This window comes from Schistocerca nitens, chromosome 12 (assembly GCF_023898315.1).
Source record: "Schistocerca nitens isolate TAMUIC-IGC-003100 chromosome 12, iqSchNite1.1, whole genome shotgun sequence".
NCBI lineage: Eukaryota > Metazoa > Arthropoda > Insecta > Orthoptera > Acrididae > Schistocerca > Schistocerca nitens.
The window spans coordinates 122086600-122110766 of NC_064625.1; the positions used below are offsets into that span (position 1 = coordinate 122086600).

A 24167-nucleotide genomic window follows, 5' to 3' on the forward strand; every position below is an offset into this window, starting at 1 on the left:
CGCGATTGCGGTTTATCGTATCGCGACACTGCTGCTCGCGTTGGTCGAGATCCAATGACTGTTAGCAGAATATGGAATCGGTGGGTTCAGGAGGGTAATACGGAACGCCGTGCTGGATCTCAATGGCCTCGTATCACTAGCAGTCGAGATGACAGGCATCTTATCCGCACGGCTGTAACAGATCGTGCAGCCACGTCTCGATCCCTGAGTCAACAGATGGGGACGTTTGCAAGACAAAAACCATCTGGAATGAATTTTTCACTCTACAGCGGAGTGTGCGCTTATATGAAACTTCCTGGCAGATTAAAACTGTGTGCCGGACCGAGACTCGAAATCGGGACCTTTGCCTTTCGCGGGCAAGTGCTCTACCGACTGAGCTACCCAAGCACGACTCACGCCCCGTCCTCACAGCTTTACTTCTGCCAGTACCTCGTCTCCTACCTTCCAAACTTTACAGAAGCTCTCCTGCGAACCTAGCAGAACTAGCACTCCTGAAAGAAAGAGGTTCGCAGGAGAGCTTCTGTAAAGTTTGGAAGGTAGGAGACGAGGTACTGGCAGAAGTAAAGCTGTGAGGACGGGGCGTGAGTCGTGCTTGGGTAGCTCAGTCGGTAGAGCACTTGCCCGCGAAAGGCAAAGGTCCCGATTTCGAGTCTCAGTCCGGCACACAGTTTTAATCTGCCAGGACGTTTCAACAACCATCTGCACGGACAGTTCGTCGACGTTTGCAGCAGCATGGACTATCAGCTCGGAGACTCTTGACGCTCCATCACAGACAGGAGCGCCTGCGATGGTGTACTCGACGATGAACCTGGGTGCACGAATGGCGAAACGTAATTTTTTCGGATGAATTCAGGTTCTGTTTACAGTATCACAATGGTCGCATCCGTGTTTGGCGACATCGCGGTGAACGCACATTGGAAGCGTGTATTCGTCATCGCCATACTGGCCTATCACCCGGCGTGATGGTATGGAGTGCCATTGGTTACACGTCTCGGTCACCTCTTGTTCGCACTGACGGCACTTTGAACAGTGGACGTTACATTTCAGATGTGTTACCACCCGTGGCTCTACCCTTCATTCGATCCCTGCAAAACCCTACATTTCAGCAGGATAATGCACGACCGCATGTTGCAGGTCCTGTACGGGCCTTTCTGGATACAGAAAATGTTCGACTGCTGCCCTGGCCAGCACATTCTCCAGATCTGTCACCAATTGAAAACGTCTGGTCAATGGTGGCCAAGCAACTGGCTCGTTACAATACGCCAGTCACTACTCTTGATGAACTGTGGTATCGTGTTGAAGTTCCATGGGCAGCTATACCTCTACACGCCATCCAAACTCTGTTTGACTCAATGCCCAGGCGTATCAAGGCCGTTATTACGGCCAGGGGTGGTTGTTCTGGGTACTGATTTCTCAGAATTTATGCACCCAAATTGCGTGAAAATGTTATCAGATGTCAGTTCTAGTATAATATATTTGTCCAATGAATACCCGTTTATCATCTGCATTTCTTCTTGGTGTAGCAATTTTAATGGCCTGTAGTGTATTTATTTATACTAAGTTTTGTGTGTGATTCTTACTGAATGAAAGTTTGTATACCTTGTGATGCGAAAAGGAAGTCGTGTTTAATCTCTGAGTTATCGAGTTTACGACAAGTTACATAAACTGTGAATCTAGGAAAGAATTTCAAACCACATTGATCTGACAGGGTATATCAGTGAAACAATTTTAGCTTTATTAGTGAAGAGGCTTCTAAATTGAACACAAATTATATAATTTCCAGCATTTGAGAATTTAAATACGCTTACCGGAGATATTTGTGCTTTTGGATGTTGGCGTTAACAGCCATCCTTGGTTTGCGTAGTAACGGATAAACGAATAGGAGCAGCTCTTTGATTTTAACTCACGTAATTACGCAAAAGATCATTTTTTCTGGAGCATTTATACTATTCAGTGCCCACAATTCGACCGCTGGAGCGCAGTAAACTTTTCTAAATAACAATTTTACTAATTCTTCAATAAAATTCTTCAGGGTATCAGACCCTGGTCTGATACCCTGAAGAATTTTTTTGAAGAAGACAACGGCCGCGGAAGCCTACGCTTACAATTTTACTAATCTTTGGATACAACAGAGTTGTGGTCAGGTACGATCTCTGTGAAGAAGGTAGTGGAACTTACTATGCCTATGAGCCACATAAGATGAACTCGGGCAGAATAGTTTTTAAGCATCGGACTACTAATATATCTATAGAGAGATTCCAATGTGACCCACCCTGAGATGGTAACATCTCATGCTTTTATGCCAAAGACGCAAGAATGGAGTGGTAGTGCCCATATTAAGAGGTGGAATCCAAAATTTTCGGGACTGGTGCTGCCATCTGGAAAGTAGGAGTAGTATATCTTTGCACCGCTAGGTGGCGAGAGCTGCGTATCTGATGAGTCAGTGTGCGGAGTGGCATTCAGCTGGGAGGACGTGTTGCATGCCCACAGTGATTTCCGTAATACTCTGTTTGGTGTGTGGCGATTTTACGATGTGTTAAAGTGTACACGGACCTTCGTCAGACCGCATCTGATGATCCAACCTTCTTGTCATGGGTTGTCTTCGGCGACAAGAGCTGGTTTTACAGTTATGACCCAGAGACAAAGCAACAATCGTCTCAGTAGACAAGCCCGGGCTGTCCTAGACCAAAACAAGCGAAACAGGTGAAGAGCATGATCATTGTTTTCTTTGATACCAAGGGAATTGTGCACAAGGACTTCGTCCCACCCAACCAAACAGTGAATTCCACGTAGTACTGTGACCTTTTGTGACGGCTGCGTGAAAACGTGTGGTGACGACGGCCCGAACTTTGGCCTCAAGGGAACTGGCTGCTGCATCACGACAACGTGCCCTGTCACACGTCCTTGCTCACCAGGACCTTCTTGGCAAAAAACAACATGGCTGTTGTACCCCACCCACCGAACTCGCCAGATTTGGCACCTTGCTGCTTCGCTCTATTCCCAAAACTGAAACTCAAGCCGAAAGGCCGTCGGTTCGACACTCTAGAGAGGATTCAAGAAGTACCACTGGCAGTGATAAACACCCTCAAAGAACAGGACTGCCAGAAAACGTTTGACCAGTGGCAGAAGCACTAGGACTGGTGTGCACATGCGGATGGGAACTACTTCAAGGGTGATGGTGACCAATAGGCCAAAGATAAGGTTTTCAACAGATGGCAGCACCAGTCCTGGAAATTTTGGATATCACCTCGTATGGGAGATGTATAGGAATGGACTAGATAGTATGTCTGTCACATCAAGGCACAATGATAGGTAATCAAAGCCCGGGCGAAGGAAGTAGTTCAGTTATTCCAGTCCGGGGTGGTATTGGGTGATGGAAGGGGCACTCCTTGGGGGTGATGGAAAAATTGGAGATGTGAGGGGAAATGGTGCGAGAGATCAGTTTGCAGAGTTGGTCTGAGGGGATAGTGCCTGTCTGTGAAGGCATTGGTTAGGCCCTCAGCATACTGGACAAGGGAGTTCTTGTCACTGCAGATATGCCATACCTGGGTGGTCAGGCCACATGGGAGAAATTTTTTGGTTTGGGAGGTACTGTAGCTATCAAAATGCTGGTACTGTTGCTGGTTGTTGGGTTTAATGGGGACAGAGGTGTGGATGGAGCCATCGGAGAGAAGAAGGTTAACATGCAGGAATGTGGCACACTGGATTGAGGAGGACCAGGTGGTGGATGAGAGAGCTGAGACTGAAGCAATGAAGTTGAAGTGTCTTGGCTCTGAGTCCAGATCATGAACATATCATCAAGGAAACTGAACCAGACTCAGGGATTTGGGAGGCCAGAAAGGTCTCTAGGTGGACCATGAACTGACTGATATAGGTGAGTGCCATGCGGGTGCTCATGGCTGTGCTGTAGATTTGTTAGTATATCTTCCCTTCAAAGAAGAAGTAGTAGTGTGTTAGGGTGTATGAGGAATGAGGTAGTGGATTTGGAGTCTGAAGGATGTTGAGGGAGGTGGTGTCAACAGTTACAAATAGGGATCCAAGATGTAAAGGCTTGGGGAAGTCAGAGTCGGTGAAGAAAATGGTTGATATCTTTGATATGGGAGGCAAAATTACAGGCAATTGGTTGGAAGTGTTGGTCAATGAGGGCCAAAATTCTTTCAGTGGAAGTACAATAACCAGCCACAGAGGGGCATCCAGGATTGTTGAGTTGGTGGAATTTGGTATACATGTAGAAGGCGGATGTGCAGGGTGTCATAAGGATGAGAAGGAAACTGGATTCAGGGGAGATGTTCTGGGAAGTGCCTAAGGGGTTAAGCAGGGATTGGAGGTTGTGTTGGGCTTCTAGGATGGGATCACTCTGACAGGATTTATAGGTATAGGAGTTATAATTGGCAAAGTGAAACCCTATTCTCGTCTCCCACCCTCTTTGCATGCCACCCTTTGGCAACATACCAGCCCATTTTTCTCCACTCCTCTCCATTTTTGCTCTGTTCTCCACCTCACTGCCCCACATGCTGCACCTGTTTGCAGTCTAGTACCCGCCAGTTGCATTCTGGCCCAAGCTGAGAAAGATGGCACGTGTGCTTCAGCTGTGCTTGCCTCTTTAAATATGTGTGTGTGTGTGTGTGTGTGTGTGTTTTTCTTTCTTTTTCTGATGAACACTGTGGCTGAAAACTTGTGTGTAAATATCTTTTAATTGTGCCTATCTGCAACTTAGCATGTCATCTTTATGGTAAGTAGCAATCTGCCTTTTCCTTACATTGTTGAATAAAAAGTCAGACAATATGAGCATGCATTCAACCTTGGTAAACGACATTTTGAAGTAAAGTTTCTATTGAAAATATTTCTGCACTGTTATTTAGTCCAATGTACTTCTGAAAAAGTACAGGCATTTTGCAGAATTCCTAATCTGAGATTAAACAACAATTGAGGTTTTTATACTTGGAATTGTGTACCCGTGGTCTAGGGGTAGCGTCTTTGATTCATAATCAAAACGTCTTCGGTCCCAGTTTCGATGCCCGCCACTGCCTAAATTTTGATAAATAATCAGCATTGGCGGCCGAAGACTTCCGGCATAAGAAGTCAGCCTCATTCTGCCAACGGCCTTGTCAAAGAGGGCGGAGGAGCGGATAGAGGTTCAGGGCACTCTCTTGTCCTAGGGGTGAGAAATTGCCCCTAAAGGCGGAAGAATCAGCAATGATCAACAACATGAGGATGCAGAACGCAATGGAAACCACTGCATTAAAGACACGTAACATGTATCCACAGGACATGTGGCCTGTAACTGAAGAAGTGTCATGATGATCTCTCCATTGGCAAAAGATTCCGTAATAGTCCCCCATTCGGATCTCCGGGAAGGGACTGCCAAGGGGGGGGGGGGGGTTACCATGAGAAAAATATTGAATAATCAACGAAAGGATAACGTTCTACGAGTCGGGGCGTGGAATGTGGTACGGAAACTAGAAAATCTGAAAAGGGAAATGCAAAGGCTCAATCTAGATATAGTAGGGGTCAGTGAAGTGAAGTGGAAGGAAGACAAGGATTTATGGTCAGATGAGTATCGGGTAATATCAACAGCAGCAGAAAATGGTATAACAGGTCTAGGATTCGTTATGAATAGGAAGGTAGGGCAGAGGGTGTGTTACTGTGAACAGTTCAGTGACCGGGTTGTTCTAATCACAATCGACAGCAGACCAACACCGACAATGATAGTTCAGGTATACATGCCGATGTCGCAAGCTGAAGATGAACAGATAGAGAAAGTGTATGAGGATATTGAAAGGGTAATGCAGTATGTAAAGGTGGACGAAAATCTAATAGTCATGGGCGACTGGAATGCAGTTGTAGGGGAAGGAGTAGAACAAATGTACAGGAGAATATGGGCTTGGGACAAGGAATGAAAGAGGAGAAAGACTAATTGAGTTCTGTAACAAGTTTCAGCTAGTAATAGCGAATACCCTGTTCAAGAATCACAAGAGGAGGAGGTATACTTGGAAAAGGCAGGGAGATACGGGAAGATTTCAATTAGATTACATCATGGTCAGACAGAGATTCCAAAATCAGATACTGGATTGTAAGGTGTATCCAGGAGCAGATATAGACTCAGATCACAATATAGTAGTGATGAAGAGTAGGCTGAAGTTCAAGACATTAGTCAGGAAGAATCAATACGCAAAGAAGTGGGATACGGAAGTACTAAGGAATGACGAGATACGTTTGAAGTTCTCTAACGCTATAGATACAGCAATAAGGAATAGCGCAGTAGGCAGTACAGTTGAAGAGGAATGGACATCTCTAAAAAGGGCCATCACAGAAGTTGGGAAGGAAAACATAGGTACAAAGAAGGTAGCTGCGAAGAAACCACGGCTAACAGAAGAAATACTTCAGTTGATTGATGAAAGGAGGAAGTACAAACATGTTCCGGGAAAATCAGGAATACAGAAATACAAGTCGCTGAGGAATGAAATAAATAGGAAGTGCAGGGAAGCTGAGATGAAATGGCTGCAGGAAAAATGTGAAGACATCGAAAAAGATATGATTGTCGGAAGGACAGACTCAGCATACAGGAAAGTCAAAACAACCTTTGGTGACATTAAAAGCAACGGTGGTAACATTAAGAGTGCAACGGGAATTCCACTGTTAACTGCAGAGGAGAGAGCAGATAGGTGGAAAGAATACATTGAAAGCCTCTACGAGGGTGAAGATTTGTCTGATGTGATAGAAGAAGAAACCGGAGTCGATTTAGAAGAGATAGGGGATCCAGTATTAGAATCGGAATTTAAAAGAGCTTTGGAGGACTTACGGTCAAATAAGGCAGAAGGGATAGATAACATTCCATCAGAATTTCTAAAATCATTGGGGGAAGTGGCAACAAAACGACTATTCACGTTGGTGTGTAGAATATATGAGTCTGGCGATATACCATCTGACTTTCAGAAAAGCATCATCCACACAATTCCGAAGACGGCAAGAGCTGACAAGTGCGAGAATTATCGCACAATCAGCTTAACAGCTCATGCATCGAAGCTGCTTACAAGAATAATATACAGAAGAATGGAAAACAAAATTGAGAATGCGCTAGGTGACGATCAGTTTGGCTTTAGGAAAAGTAAAGGGACGAGAGAGGCAATTCTGACGTTACGGCTAATAATGGAAGCAAGGCTAAAGAAAAGTCAAGACACTTTCATAGGATTTATCGACCTGGAAAAAGCGTTCGACAATATAAAATGGTGCAAGCTGTTCGAGATTCTGAAAAAAGTAGGGGTAAGCTATAGGGAGAGACGGGTCATATACAATATGTACAACAACCAAGAGGGAATAATAAGAGTGGACGATCAAGAACGAAGTGCTCGTATTAAGAAGGGTGTAAGACAAGGCTGTAGCCTTTCGCCCCTACTCTTCAATCTGTACATCGAGGAAGCAATGATGGAAATAAAAGAAAGGTTCAGGAGTGGAATTAAAATACAAGGTGAAAGGATACCAATGATACGATTCGCTGATGACATTGCTATCCTAAGTGAAAGTGAAGAAGAATTAAATGATCTGCTGAACGGAATGAACAGTCTAATGAGTACACAGTATGGTTTGAGAGTAAATCGGAGAAAGACGAAGGTAATGAGAAGTAGTAGAAATGAGAACATCAGGATTGATGGCCACGAAGTCAATGAAGTTAAGGAATTCTGCTGCCTAGGCAGTCAAATAACCAATGACGGACGGAGCAAGGAGGACATCAAAAGCAGTCTCGCTATGGCAAAGAAGGCATTTCTGGCCAAGAGAAGTCTACTAATATCAAATACCGGCCTTAATTTGAGGATGAAATTTCAGAGGATGTACGTCTGGAGTACAGCATTGTACGGTAGTGAAACATGGACTGTAGGAAAACCGGAACAGAAGAGAATCGAAGCATTTGAGATGTGGTGCTATAGACAAATGTTGAAAATTAGGTGGACTGATAAGGTAAGGAATGAGGAGGGTCTACGCAGAATCGGAGAGGAAAGGAATATGTGAAAAACACTGATAAGGAGAAGGGACAGGATGATAGGACATCTGCTAAGACATGAGGGAATGACTTCCATGGTACTAGAGGGAGCTGTAGAGGGCAAAAACTGTAGAGGAAGACAGAGATTGGAATACGTCAAGCAAATAATTGAGGACGTAGGTTGCAAGTGCTACTCTGAGATGAAGAGGTTAGCACAGGAAAGGAATTCGTGGCGGGCCGCATCAAACCAGTCAGTAGACTGATGAAGGGGGGGGGGACTTTGAATAGTAGCTTTCATGCTACAGAAACAAATCAGTCTGTTTCTTCATTAAGTCTCTATTACAATCCAAATTCTGCAAGGCCTGTCAAAATGTGTTCCTTATTTCCCTTAGAGGCATGAATTTCTCTTTAATTTGTTCATCACAATTTGCCCGCCACAAAGTTAACACACAAAGCATTATGTAGTGTCTTTTGACAAATGTGTATCTTACCAATTTCTATGTGCAATGATATATAAGTGAACAATGACAAGACGAACTCTCATCTGTTGTAGTCTCTTTACATCAGCCATCCCAGTGAACTGGAAAGCCTTGTGTCTGGATGTCGTAACTGAGAACATAAATTTCCAATTGAGCTGCACCTTGTTATATGGTGTAGATCTCACCATGAAAAATAGGCATTATGGTCAAAACATTCCAGTTCTGAGTAAGTGTTCTACTACATTAGAACTCTGCAAATATTTAACACACAGAACTTTTTTCCTATGTGAACTATCAGAAACATTTCTTCATTACGCGTAGGATTACATTTTTCCACTCATCCAATTATGTAACAATTTTTTCAGAAATAGGACCATTTTCCGGCAGTATATAAGGGCATCTGCTACACCTCAGTACCTTGCAATTACTGTCTTTTCATCACAAATGTTAACTTTACACTTACTTCCTTTATTTGAGTGCTTTTATCAGTCAGCTCATTCTCACAACATGCGGTGCATCACCCACAATTCCTTCACTTACCATCGTTTGCCACAACAGTTCTGTGGTTTTGTCAATGGCACTAAAAATAGTGTGAGGCAGGAATAATTTCAACAGTAGATGCAGGGTGTCAGAATGCTATTTCAGCTTTGCTTCTGGCAAAGGTTTCAGTTACAATGTTGTTTGGGGGAAGAATTCAGCTATTACCAAATGGAACAGTTAATTACCAAATTTAGAAATATAATTTGTAATACAATTAAAATTTTTATTTTTAATTCAAAATAAAACTTGACATTAGACATGCAAATGTCTCAGTGTTAAACGAGAATACATCAATAATACTGCACAATCTTTGGAGATAAAATACTTTATTTTCTATTTAAGGTTTCACATTTTTGTGCCAAATTTTTGTTTTGAATACTTTCGATTTTCATGTGATTCGTCGTTATAACAACCAGTGGGAATTTAGCCAGTGACCTCTCAATTACAGGACATGTGCTACGTACTGTGGTCTAAGATATCACTTTGATAAAGTGAGTGATTACCCAACATCTATCTAATTAGCAAATGATCTAGCACGTAAACAGATGGCGATGCCAAGCTTCTTCGGAGTGCAATGATGTGCTTCACAGTACCTGCTGAGGCATCCCGGTTCAGAGTAACAGGGCAGGCCATTGACCCGTCACAGTGGTGCTTACGCCAATGATGATAAATGAAGCTTAGTTATCGGTCAGATTTGGACAGAATTGTTATTCGTTAATGTCAGAAAGGACTGATGTAATGTCATAAATGCATGTACACTAATGGTATGTGAAGTGTTACCCTATACACATGGGTTATAATGGAAGGAACAACAGTGTTTCAGAAGAAATGCTTTCTATTACTGTATTTAGTAGAAAGTTGAGAATTGATCAAAGTTTACGATTCCAGCACGCAACTGCAATGGTGGTGTCCTCATTAATGCCAAGTACACAGTTTGTTTGAATATTAGTTCAAGACACAGCATTTGAGAATTTAAGAGTAACTGATCATAACCTAAAGACAAGCATTTTGATCTGAACATACGCATTTCTAAAAATAGAGTGAGTTACCCTAAGGCATTCAGTTATCCGCAACTGTATTATAGTAGCTAAAATATTGTGTATTTTACTGATGTCAGATATATTCAAATCTTTTCCAAAGCGGATAGCAGAAGAGGGGAAGGAGAAGAATTGTGTTGCAAGACTTTAGGTAACTTACGCTAACTGCAATATTTGTTGAACGCTATCTGTGTACGTACTGTTAAATTTTGAGAGAGAATTGTAACAGAAGTAGCGCATTAGAGAAGAAACTGTGATTGGGGAAATGGATAAGATAATAACATACAGACATGAAACTTTACAACTGGTATATCCATGTAAATGTTTAAAACACAATCGACTACATATCTGGCAAGCAAAATAAGATGTACTTCTGACAACAACACAACAATTTGGGAGCTTCAGTTTATTAAGACAACATATTGCACATTATCAAATGTTTCACTCAACAGAAGTATTTAGTACAAATCAGACAAATGTAAAACTATTGAAAAACTTAGTCTCTGTTTCACAAATTACTAGCTAGTTTAAGAATTCTAAGAGCACTTCAAATTGTTTACAAACTATGAGACGGCATTCCAAGATTTCTACAATTATGTGCACATATTCCAATCACGACACTTTAAACTATATTCTTGTTATACACACTGTTGCTTCCAAACTATAGCCATAATTCAAAACAACAGTACACAACAGTCTTTAGAGCCAATGATTGTTATAAACTGTCACGTTTTCATAACAAGATAGTGAATCTGCACTCTCTGGTTTATTTATGAATGACGCTTTGAAGAATGCTAGCAACAAGAGTACAGTGTAAATATATAAATCAAACTGAAACATCCCTTTATGGTACTGCACTTAAAAGGTAATTCATTCTTTCTTTCAGATCTTACACTACACACTCTTACCAGATAACTGCTTGTGGATATTTTTGCACAGTGTTGGATGTACATATCAAAACCCAAAAAATTAAATCCACTTAATACTATGGAGAACTTTCAGAGTGTTAGATATCACTTGTGAACTAAGTTACAGGAATTAAATGAAACATGGGGTACTTAGGGATTTGTACCTCAGATTCTCATCATACTGCTATGTCATCTCTTGAAATGAGTAAGATTATAGTCTCACTAAAAATGTGCAACACCCGGTATTTGACTCAATAGAAAAAGTAATGGGAGATACACACTAAGCCAGAAAGTACACTAGTGCCGCATACCGCTAAATATTTAGCGCAGCATGGAGGTAAATGACCAGATGGTTTTAGTTTTACAAGATTAAGAACCAATACATTCGATTAAAATCTTTTCGAGAGCTCGATTGTGTCAAGCAGTGTACTGAAATGGCGTTTACAAATGAAACGCATACAAGGAGTCAAACCCCTCCTTTTTCCATGTGGTACGTTAGCCTCAAAAGTTTTCAAATCTAGTCACATCCTCAATATTTAGCTAGAAGTATATCTAAAATGCCTCTGGAAAGTGTCAAATTTAAAGCTACGTCTAGCTGAAACTTGTAAATTGGTCTGTAGAAACAAACATCTGCTTAGTTGATTTGCAATACTTATCAAGCAGTCAGCTGAAATACATACTGCAATGCTGAACAGTTCACATGGTACATCATGTTTTGTCAAACTTTCTACAGACTCCCATTTTTTTTACCATTTTCAAGAGAGACACTTGGAATCGAATCTCGTACGTGGCTACGGAAATAGGCAACTCTATTAATTAAAGGGGCAGAAGCACATCCCAGACGATAGTGTCAGGTGTTCGCAGAGCACAATTTTTTCTCAACATGTTAAGTATCTCGTCTTTCCTCTCTTACCTACGATTCATATAAGAAATGAATCTCTAAGTGGACACTTTCCTCAGAACCAACATTTTTTCCATAAGTGCCGACGAGCTCTAGTCCAGTCGCTGTCTCGTGTCAATAGAATGCCACTGTAAACATTAGTGGTAAAAAAAGAAAAATTAAAAACTGAAAAACTGTCCCACACATTCAGATACAGTCATCTGACGGCAAACTCGCACGGGTGCCGCACTACTTCTTGCGGGAGGCCCGTGCAGACCGCTTGGAGTCCGAGCCCGAAGAAGACGGACCGGACGATGATGACGAGCTGCTGCTGCCACTGCTGCTCGAGCTGCTGGAGCTGCTGCTGGAGCTACTGCTGCTGGAACTGCTGGAGCGCTTGCGGCTCCTGGCAGCCGCGCTCCCCCGTCCAGCTTTCGCCGGACCCTTCTCGGCCGTGGACGCCTTTGCCAGGGTCGGTGTCACCACCATGGGACGCACCCCCTCCTTCGACAGCTCCCGCTCCGACCGCTTGCCCCTGTCCCGGTTTCCGCCCTCAGAGTTGGTTCCGGCGTCCTTCGCAACCTGCGGCTTCTCTTCCTTTATCTGTTTTTCTTCCTTTATCTGCTTCTCTTCCTTTATCTGCTTTTCTGGCCTCCTCTCCTTCACCTTATCTTTCTCCCTCTCTCTGTCCTCTTTCTTTTCCCTGTCCCTCTCGTGGCCGTGTCTACTGCGGTCACTATCTCTCCTCCTCGACTGCGGAGATCCCCCGTGACGGTGGCGAGACCTCGACCGGGACCGCCTCGACTTCCTCTCTCGCTCTTTCTCCCCCTTCTCTCTCTCTCTCCTCCTCTTTTCTTCGTCCTTTTCCCTGTGCTTCTCTCTCGACTTCTCTCTGTCTTCGCGTTCTCTCTCTTTCTCCTTCTCTCTCTGCTTTATCCTGTCTTTACCACCCTCCTTGTCCTTCTTCTCCTTTTCCCTGTCTCTGTCTTTTTCCTTTTCTCTCTGGCTCTTATGATGACGTTCCACGTGTGCAGGAACTGACCTGTTGTGGGAATCGTCACGGTCTCTACTACTCTCTTTCGTTTTCTTCGAGTCCGTATCCTGTGGGACTTTGGAAGATCGTTTCAAATTATCCTGGGCAGGCAAACTTTTACTCACACCTTTTGTTTCAGAAAGAGACGCCTTTTCCGTTTTCCTTTCAGCCTTTGTCTTGCTGATATCACCTGAAGAAAAACAGTATAGTTATTAATTGACACGTTTAGTATAAACATTTGATGTCAGAAATGTTAAAGAAGAGAGAGAGAGCGTGTGTGTGTGTGTGTGTGTGTGTGTGTGTGTGTGTGTGTGTGTGTGTGTGTGTGTGTGTGTCATAAGGCATAACTGTGTGGATGGTATTTATACTTAAGTGCTGCCTGCTCACATGTATGAAAGCACAAATATTGTCACATAGCTTTTGGGAATAGTAGTACTTTTCTATGGCAGACAAGAGGGAAGTGCAGCTCACTCAGCCCAGATGAGCCCCTCCCCCCTTTTCTCCCTTCCACTTCTATTCCTCTCTCCTGCCCTAGAATACAACTACTACTCCCAAAAGTTACAACAGTGTATGTACATTTATTCATGTCAGTAGACAGTACCGAGATTTCCTCTGTTACATGTCTTATTAAACAATATTGTTGTCACAGAAAAATTACGTACGGAGACGAGTCTTCGTCGCCTCCTCGAATAATGAAAAATATTAGCACAAGGTTTTCCTTTCTTCAGAAATGTATGACATTTCACTGAGTCAGTCACCTGTGAAGTGGCATGCAACAGTTCAAAGCGTATAAATTTCTGCTTACATTTGCAAATACCTCTTCTGTTAATGTTTAAGAGTCAGTCTGCCTCGTTTTATATGTTCGCCATAAACCAAAGCTGTTTATATAGCAATGGATAACTACAGTGCCACCTACAGGAGAAAAACAACTATTGCGAGAAACTTTTCATTACATGCATTCACTAAACTTTGTACATTGGGCTACTAGTAATGATTCCTCAACTTCAGAGTTTTGTATTTTTATGTTATTTTTGCATCACCTCTTAGATGCTGGTGGTAGAACCTCAGTGTGGAATAAAAAACAATGGGTCAGTTAAGTAAAACAAAGGGCTGATAGACAGCCATCAATTCCGCAGTAAACACCTCACACGTGGCAGGCAAGAGATTGTGTTCTGTGCCACCAAAATGCATGAAGGCATATCCCACACGATCATAGGATTTGCAGTGATTCGTGTAAAAAACAGTGGCCTCCTGAAACTCCTGTAAGAGCAATTGGAAGAAACGACGGAACACTATTGGAGTGACTGAGGTGTTTGAACCCTGGAAGAGATCTATCTGAACTTGTAGCTGAGGAACTAACCAATGTGGGGTGGTCGGGAGATAACTTGGGGAAAAGGACAAGGTCAGGAGGTGGAAGTCACGGCAGAGGGAAGTGAGGCGGAGCCCAAACTGTAAATCCCTCCCAACGGCAGGCAGCACATGGGCGACAGCCCGAAGCTGTGGAAAGACTAGCAGGGATAAGCAGGGGAGGAGCATAAAATGATGGCATAGGAAACCAGGAGCTGGGACCACTGAATCTAAAGGAGAGGGATCCCAGAACCTAAAGTAGTAGTTAATGAAGGACAGTTAGGGCAGCAGTGGTAGGTGACCTGTCAGGAGGGACACAGAGATTGCAAAATCAACATGGACCCGAATGGCAACCACTTCCAATAAGTGTGATCCATGTATGAACAAGATCCGAATGGACCAGACACTACTGGAAGCCCTCAAAGGGCTGACCCGGTTCCAGTGGAAAGCATGAAATCCACGAAGTGCCATTGAGTGAGCATCAGTAAAAGGAGATTCCTGTAGAATGACAGAAGCTGCTGAGTACAAGGCGCAATAAGGGATTGCGTCTCTGGGGGGTAATAGCAGTATCTATTAGAGTTCCATCAAATAATCACAGAACGTGTGTCCCAATGCAAGCCAAACAGACTGGAGCCAATAATGCCGTCGGGTCACCATCCGTCAACGACAACAGGGTGACATCCATAAATAAGATGTCATACTCAGGTTGTGATGGGAGAGGTGGCACCTCCACAAGAGCTAGGGGTGCCTTGTCCTATAACCTGTGTTTCTCCTCCTCCTCCTCCTCCTCCTCCTCCTCCTCTTTCGTAAGTTTAGGAGGTCAGTGCACAGAGGGAGAGCAGGCTTCTGCAAGGTCCGGAAGCAAAAGACAGCAGGTGATCTTTGGATGCACAAATGTGTGCCATGTGGCCAAGTTGTGGTAGTAGGCCTCCAGCCAGAGTGGTGCTGGAGGAGGGATTCTGGGAGGGAGCCCCATCGCCGACTGGCTCTGAAGAAGGGGAGCACTTCATCAGCTGGGTAGGTGGACTGGCACGTGGAAGGGAGGGCGTGAGAACCACAGGGGAGGGGGAGAAGAGAGGGGGGACGGGACTGGGGTAAGGAAGAGGAAGGAGGGAGAAAGGACTAACAGTGGAAAAAGTAGAAGTCAAATTTCTGACAAGCCTCAATGTAAGATAAACGATCCGTGGACTTATACTCTTGTATCTTCTTTCCTTTCTTATAAGCCGGGCGATCTGGTCAGCATGGAGATTGACAGTCAAGATAATTTACATACACGGGTGGCAGGACACAGGGCATCATCCCATGGAGTGGATGTCCACAGTCACCACATAGAGAGTCTGCCATACATCAGGAAGAACACTGGCCCGAAAAGCAAGCACCGAAAGCACCTCACGGGTAGCAGGACAGATTGCTTCACATCACGCCGTTGACACACAACCTTAACCTTCTCTGGGAGGGCATCTCGCTCTAAAGCCAGACTAAAGGTGCCACTATCAGTGTGATTGTCCCTACGACCTTTCTGCGCACGCCGAAGAAAGACCACTCCGTCGTTCCAGATTGACCCGGAGTTCTTCTGTTTGAACGTCGAGGAACCTATGGAAAATGACTCCCTGGACCATACTGAAAGACTGGTGAGGTGCTAAGGACACCAAGATGTTGCCAAGATGACCACAAAGACAAAGAGCTGCAGACTGGGTGGCAGAAGAAGTTTTGATCAACAGGCGACCTGACCGCATCTTACTGGAGACTCCACTTCGCTGAACTTTTCTTCGATATTTTCCACAAAAAAGTAACGGGGTTGTGGCAGTGAATGTGTCCCCGTCCATGCTAGTGCAGACCAGGCAACAGGGAAAGTGTTTCACCCCACGCCAGCGAGCCTGGCGCTCTTCCCAGTAGTGTAAGTGATAAAAACACTACAAAGTGAAGACCTAAAAATGCTATGCCTTCACAATAAGTGTTTTTGCATTCTCTGCAATACATTTTTTTAATTCAGACACATGCACAGCAGTAGTGCTGTAGGTGGGATTGCTGCTGTTACCCCTCTGAAGTCTTCATCCCTATGTCTTGGTTGTGTAGAATTGCAAGGTGGGTAATTTCGAAGAAGGAAGCAAACCTACACTAGGTTTTATTAACAAGTGGCAATTTTACAATATATGAAAAATGGAGCTCAAAGCTATAACAGAGAATAACTGTACGAGACTTACTTATGCAGTTCGCATGACTAGACAATACGGACACCTGTACAGAGGGATATCTGTCAAGAGGCAGCACAAACTTGTGGTTCTAAAGAGGTATGACTGACTCGTACCATAGAGGAATGACTGACTCGTACCATTAGCCAAAATTGCTTCAGTATGTAGGTACTGCAAATGGCTAAAAGCAAGGGAAAACTACAACATATATCTTCCACAGATGTACAGCTTTACTATATGGGTACAAGCTGAAGGCATATGTTTGGGTAAAATATTCCGAAAGTAAAATACTCCTGTCATTTGGATCTCTAGGTGAGCACTGCTCAGGACAATGTCACAAAAAATAAATCTGGCATTCTATGCACCCGAGTGTGGAACTTTAAATATCTTTATCAGGGTAGTAGTTGAGAGAATTTAAAAAGGGAAAGGAAAATGGAAATGTTTAAGTTGGATGTAATGGGAAATAGTGAAATGCAGTGACAGGAAGAACAGAACTCCTAGTAACTTGAGTACAGCTGTGAACACAAAATCAATGAGCACCAATCCAGAAGTAGGATTAATTGTCAACGAGAAAACAGGAATGCAGATTAGCTATTATGAACAGCACAGTAAACACATTACTGTAGCCAAGTCAGACAAAAAAGGTAACAACCAACACAACAGTACTAGTTTATATGCCCACTAGCTCTGCTGCAAAGACATTGACAGAATGGATGATGAGATCAAAGAAATTATTTAGTTTTCTTCTTTGTTTTTAGATATATTTTTCCCACGTGGAATGTTTCCCTCTATTATATTCAAATTATTTAGTTTGTTACAAAGGATGAAAAATTCAATGTGTCAATCACGAATTATATTGTACACAAAATAAGATAAGAAAAAATAATAGGAGTACGTGGACTGAATGGAAGGAATGAAAAGAGAAGCAATCTGGTTGAATTTTGCACAGAGTGCAATTTAATCATTACTAACACTTCTTTGACGAATCAAAAACGTAAGTTGTATACATGAAACAGACCTAAGAGGTACCAAAGGACTTCAGATAGTTTATATAACAGTCAAATAGGGAATTCCACATCAAACGTGAAACTGAAAAACATACCAACAATGAATGATGGCTGACCATAATTTACTGGTCATGAACTACAGATTAAAACATAGAAACACTTATTGTTGACAGTTTCACGGTTAGACAATGACTGGCAAACAGGGGACAGGAGTCAACTGAAGACTAATGGGTAGCTGTGAGAATAGTGAATGCAGTAGTGTGAGCGCACAAAGTAATGAGGCCTAGAGAAATCTGATACCACAACCAACATTGAATTTAATTGGCAAAAGGAGAAAATATGAAACTGAAGCATGCAAAAAGGAATACAGACACAAAAAAATGACACAGAGAGCACAAACAACAAAATGGGAATGGCTGGAGAAGAAATCCAAAGCTGTATGACTCATCAGGAAGACAGATGTCATCTGTAGGAAAAGTATAGAGGATAGAGAGGTGCTTGGATTAATACTGAGAATTCATAACTAAACGAAAGAGGGAAGCCTGGATGCTGAAAGGACTAGACAGAAGAATGTAACTTAAATGTAATGTTACGGAAAGGAAGACTCAATAATAGAAATCAGATGTGCAAGAATAATTTGATAAAGCACTGAAAGACCTTTGAAAATGAGGCCCCAAGAATAGACAACAACCCTTCAGCATTATTAAAATTTTTGAGACAGCAAAATTATCCAACTGGTATGCAAGACTGACGTCCTAAGATCACACAGCGACCTGAAATAAATATGGCAATAAACCGAAAAATCCGTGTAAGTGCTAGTAGGACTTGCACACCGAAGGTTCTGTACAAACTTAATTATGTATACAGATAGTTCATAAATCCTGAGAATGGAGACTCTCGACAGTTTCTGCCTGTTATTGATAATGATACTGCAAAATATCAAAATATGTGACAAACAGCTGTACGTCTTGATTGCATAGACATAGAACCTTAAATTTATTACACCGTAGACCTTAATACACAACAAATTGCAACTTGATATGTCAATTTATTCTTGAGAGAAAGGGGTCCTAACAGGCTGCAGACAGTTGGATAACTAAAGACAAAAAAATATTTTTCTTGTGTGATTTAATTACAAATTAAATTTTTGGATTTTTCCCCCTTACTTGTGCTGTGAAACCTTGCTTCTTGCAAAATTTCACAATTTTAAGTCAATAGCAAGAACCCTATGGCTTTTGATGAGTGAGTCGGTGAGCATTAAAAATGTGTGACAAATCGTCATATCTTTCGATTTTCAACTTGATACATCTACTCATACCTGACACAATGGATTCTTAACTGAAAGAAAATAAAGTTACTCTATAAGGGTTCCATTTTCACTGAACCCTAATAAAAATGTAAAACAACTCCACTTACTTTCTGCAGACTCCTTTGGTTTCTCGGAAGTCTTCACGCTACTCGCAACAGAAGAGAGCCGCTTCTGGCCTTCCTCTTCAGAACCTGCACCCTCGTCGTAGTCCAGGGCATTGTAGTCGACAGGCCCAGCAGTACGCATTTCCCTGCTGCCCGTCTGCCGAGACGGTGACGTGCCGTTGTGGACCTCGCTGTTAGCCTCATCCGGAGCCGTCGGGCCCTCGTCGTCCGCTACAACCTCTCCTTCTTCCGGCTCCGATGGAGGATCCCGCCGTCGCCGCTGTGACAGGGGAGGCGTGTGGCTTTCTTCATCTGAAGCAGTCCCTTTTCTGTCTTCTCGCCTGCACATAAATAAGCAACTTAGTGACAAATACATAAATACTGTAAAGTTTGATTTGCGATAAATGCTCCCGACAACTGAAAGTGGGACTCGTGTCAGCAAAGGATCAGATAAGTGATAGAAAAATAATATGTTTAAAAACAGTTCAAACTCAACTACATATGACATTTCGGCAACTGTCGGCTTGGCATGTCACTTCTCATTTGCTAGACTTAGTCATCTCAACATAATATTGTCTGATGGCTAAAATTGGTAGTGGCCAGAAACCAATTGATACCTGCCGATATCCTTCCAATTTCTGTCGATCTGACTGCTCCCAGCTGCACTGTGTCGAGGATCTTCCCAGAGTGTGCAGACAGTACTAAGCCTCGAGGCTATTTTGATTGAAGGTAGGATTGGAAACAAGTTATGTGAGACTTCCCACACAAATACATTTATTAAGAAAAATAAAGGTAAGGAAAAGACAACTTTCAAATTGTCTACTGTGTAGGAAAACTGATCATATTTTTAAATGGGGATCAGTCCATAATTTCGTGAGAGTTTGCTATTGCTTCAGGTATGACATTTGTAACAGCACAAACTGACACTAAAAGGATATCGGTCCATTAGTGGGTACAACATTCTGTAGGATTCTGAAAAACAATGGTATTTTTATAGGGCCATCTGTCCACAACTTGTGCCCTTTCAAAAGTAAAGAGGTATCTGTCGTTAACTCGTGTCCTTTTGAAAACTAAACTTTGATAGCACTGACGATGCTGCAAATGTTCGCAACCCTATAGAGTGTTATCAGTACTGTTCAGAAAAAAACAATGTGCTGTAATTGTTTTGACTGTTGTCTTTATTATCCACAAAGTTAAATGTGCATTACAATATGGGTCGACAGTAGAGTTTGCCGAATATTTTTGTAATATGATGAATGCATCCAAGAGTACAGCAGAAGAAGACATAAAACTTGGTCTAATCTCAGACAACTGCTAAGCTCAGAATAAGAATCACACCCTCAGCATATTTCTGTTGTATTAAGTGACTGTGGGAAATTTGACATTTCCAATGAGAAGGCGGTTTTTTACCCTCTGATAGAGATTTTGGCATTAAGAAAAGGAAACTAAGGAAACTGAGCAGACTGTTTACTGTGCATGGTGCCAAAGAAGTGATTCTTACAAGTTCTAAACACACAAATTTCTCCTTGAGGGGTTGCCGCTACTAAAATACAAGACTTCAAGTGATGACAACAGCCATTTTACAGAAGTACTGAAGATGAAGGAAAGTTTATCAATAGCTTTCCACGTTCTGGTTTTGATAACTCGAGAAAGGGTTCTATTACAATTTCTACAACAATGGACTGATTAGTCAGATATTCCGTCTGAGATTCCTCCACAACACGTTGAAAGAGCTAGAAAACTAGCTTGTGCATCAGGAATGTTTCCAATGAAGCCTAATACAATCGGGACTTTGAAAATCTCTGTTATCTGCCTGACAAACACCTACCTTTCTATGAAGAAATTATGAAATAGCCTGTATAGAATAACAGCCAAGGCAAGTGAATAGATTTTTATAGATTAGTATTGTGAAATGTACAACTGTGCGAGCTCTATTGCATGACGATATCACAATTTTTTAAAAAAAAGAGGGGGGGGGGGAGAGAGAGAGAGAGAGAGAGAGAGAGAGAGAGAGAGAGAGAGAGAGAGAGATTTCAGTATCTTGTACAACCCAAGACATCAGTTTTCAGTTTCCAGCTTGTAATGATTAATTTCATTACCATAAAAAAACACTCAATCTCTTGCATGACAAACACATTTTCATCATACAACATAACAATGCCAATATAGATCACCATATAACATTATTAAACATTTCTCTCAATTTCCCAAAAGTGTGTCTGTAGACTTAAGCCCCTTTAAAAATATACAATCCAATTTTTGTCACAGGAGTCATCAAAAAAGTTAAAAATTATACAGTACAAACAGGTTAAGGAAACACACAAATATCACAAGGATGTTGCACAGTTTGCATATGACAAACCTACTCTGACAGCCATGTGTGCGTCATTTTGGGGCTTATAAAAATGAAAGCTATGGAGGAGATGATGTTTCTTAGATTTCAGGTCAACATCAAATGTGCACCACAAATAAAAATATTTTACTGCCCTTTAGGTGAAAAATTTAACTTGCTGCCATTTAGTAAGCACTACTTCATCAAGAAGATTCTGTATTCCCTGCTGTTCTACTTCTTCATACATTTCCAAAACGTAAAATTGCAGAATTTTTAATGAACAGACAAATATGAACAAAAAGATGTGAAAAGCTATCCTTAAATACATGCTGAAATTACTTTTCTAACGATTAAGGACAGAAATTATACAAACCCTGCATCCCAGCATTTATGCTAGAGAGAGAGAGAGAGAGAGAGAGAGAGAGATTATATACAGGTTTTTGTTTTAACCTAAGAGAACTAATTACCTCCAAAACAATGGACCGTGCGAAGAAGTGTTCTAGGTGAAAAGTTATAAAGGGGACAACTGTCTGTGCTACAAATGGCAATGGTGGTTGTCTGTATCCTGCAGGTATCTGCATAGCTGCTAGTGGAAGAGTTATTGAGGTTGGCATTCACCCTGATGGCAGAGTTCGAGGGCAGCCACTGAAATCTAGCATTCCGATAGTTTCGGGGCTCACCACAATCCACCCACAAAGGAACAGAAAACTATATTACCATAAAAGCAGCTTATGTGCCAGAAATGCCGATGTCTAGCTATGTTATTTGTACTATTCAGTCACATTTGTAGCATTCAGAGCTTATAATAAAACTGTGTGCCTTTCTGAGCAGAACGTACAATATGGACTTCGTTACCTTCAAGTCCAGGATTTTCTTTTCTTCCCGAGATGTGCCGCAACTTTTACTCCGTACTGAAAGTCTGCTCACAGAATGCAAGGAGGCTTCATGAAATTATGTGCTATTTCATCTGCCCTTACAGTCAGTAGTGCACATCACTATTTACATTCAAAACAATTTGGTTTTAATGTTTTCAGGCAGTACTGCTGATTCAAGCTGGAAGTAAGTGTGGTAAGCATACAACCTGTGTCATTTACAGATGTCACGTACTTCAGACACTCGCTCACCCATGAACTCTCACAAGACTGTGTGAACTCGACACCCATTACTGCAGCTCTTACTGAACCGTTTCTGCAACCGGGGATGTGTGTCATTTCTCCTGTTGCAGGGTCTTCTACACTTATTGCTGACTTCCTGCAATATTCCTGTTCCCCTGAACAGCCTCAAATGATTTAGAAGACCTTGCCATTATTTTAGACATCCTTTCACACAAAATACACATCGAGAGGAAAAACTTTTCACATATACTCACTTTCCTTTTTACCACACCAACCACCACCTCATTTCAAAGAATCGGAAAAAGTTCGGGAACATCTGCTCTCATCTAACTTTTTCCTCTCACTATCCATTTGTCAGATACTGTGCACCTTCCCAGATTTCTGAAAGGTATTCTTACATTACCAACGAGATACACGAAGCGAAGGTACCACAGAGGAAGCAAAATAAGAATGCTACTGCTGTTAGTGTAATAATTGTTTTACCATGTACGGGTCAGGAAACTACATCTAAAGAAATACAGTCTTCGCTAACAGGCTGGGAAAGTTTTTCGTTGACCTCAAGACAACCTTTCTTCTTAGTACATATAGTATGAAGGCAAGACAAATGTAATATGACAGAAAGCTTATATCTGACACTTGTGCTAAACATTCCAGACTGTTCTCTATCAGCACCTGAAGGCTGCTGCCGATGGGACCTTCCTAGACCCTGCTTCCTCTTCCTCCTCCATGATTTTCTGCTCTCGCTCCATGTGCCTCTTACGCCTCTCTTCCTCACGTCGCTTGATCTCTTCCTCGCGCTTCTTACGTTCTTGCTCCATTTTCTGAAAACAGACAAACTGAATATCTATCACAGTTATTTGTAAGTGCTATTAATATCGTAATTTTGGAGATTATGATATCTATCAAAGATTCCCCTGTCAATGGAGTATTAACAATCTTTGGAACAATTCAGATATAAGGAAGGAAGGAAGATTACTGTTTGACACCATGACAGTGTCAGAGACTGATTTGGAGAAGGAAATCGACTGTGCCTTTTAAAAGGAACTTTAACCAACTTAGGAAAATTGGGAATCTGAACAGCCATTCACAACACCAATTTTGATGCCTGTCAGACAGAATGGAGTGGGATTATGCGTGAAAGAAGTCTTTTGCTGAGCTCCACTGTAATGGTAGTTTTACAATAAAGTTGATGAGTCTAACACAGGCTGTCGCCAGGGATGGTCTGTGAAGTTTTAAGCTTCCTGTAAATGGCAGTTTCAGAAATTAAGGAACACCTCTGAGGAAAGGAGTTCAGAGGCTGGGCAGTGAAATATAACTTCAGCAAATGTTTTACTTAACTGACACTGCCTCTTATGGTTGAAGACATACTTTTAAATCCAAAAGATTATTCATTAAATATCAAAGAAAAACTTTCAACCTCAGTCACAAATTGTGGTTCTTATTAAAAAGTGAGGTGTATTTCAAGATCTGTAGGCCCACCTTAAATGTTCGACACTTATGCGCCATTATCGATGTGTAGACGTTCCCACTGCCCTGGTTCCACTTTCAGCAATTTTATATTATTGTCTCACACGCAGCTACTTAAATAATTGACTCGTGTAAAAAACCCACAAAATGTGCACCATCTTCAGTTTACTGTGGCGATTACCCTCACTTTGAGACCGTACAACTAATACGACTGACTGTCCAGTATTGCTATGTGTAAATAATAACGACAGTGACGATAAGCATCTAAATGTGGCCTTCAGCATTCAAAAAATACATTGCACTTTTTAAAGTGTGGAATGCAGATCATCTTAAGGCAGAAGTTTTTCCCTCCTTTATATGAATGTGACTCAGTCACAGCTTCAATATTAACAACTACAAATAAAATTAAATTATGTACTCATTTCTTTATGGTATTTGA

The 24167-nt window shown here is 42.0% G+C and overlaps 1 protein-coding gene across 3 annotated transcripts in view; it reads right to left on the reverse strand.

Annotated features, from left to right (window-relative positions):
• Nucleotides 1-9279: 9279 nt before the first annotated feature.
• The window catches only part of LOC126215029 (peptidyl-prolyl cis-trans isomerase G), a 60800-nt gene continuing 45912 nt past the window's right edge, over nt 9280-24167 (reverse strand). For all 3 annotated transcript variants that reach the window (XM_049941657.1, XM_049941656.1, XM_049941658.1), the window contains 3 exons: nt 22934-23082; nt 18818-19155; nt 9280-13045 (listed from right to left, as the gene is read on the reverse strand). In XM_049941657.1, the coding sequence (XP_049797614.1) occupies nt 12072-13045; nt 18818-19155; nt 22934-23082 (1461 nt within the window). In that variant the 3' untranslated portion in view covers nt 9280-12071. The remainder of the gene's footprint in view (nt 13046-18817; nt 19156-22933; nt 23083-24167) is intronic.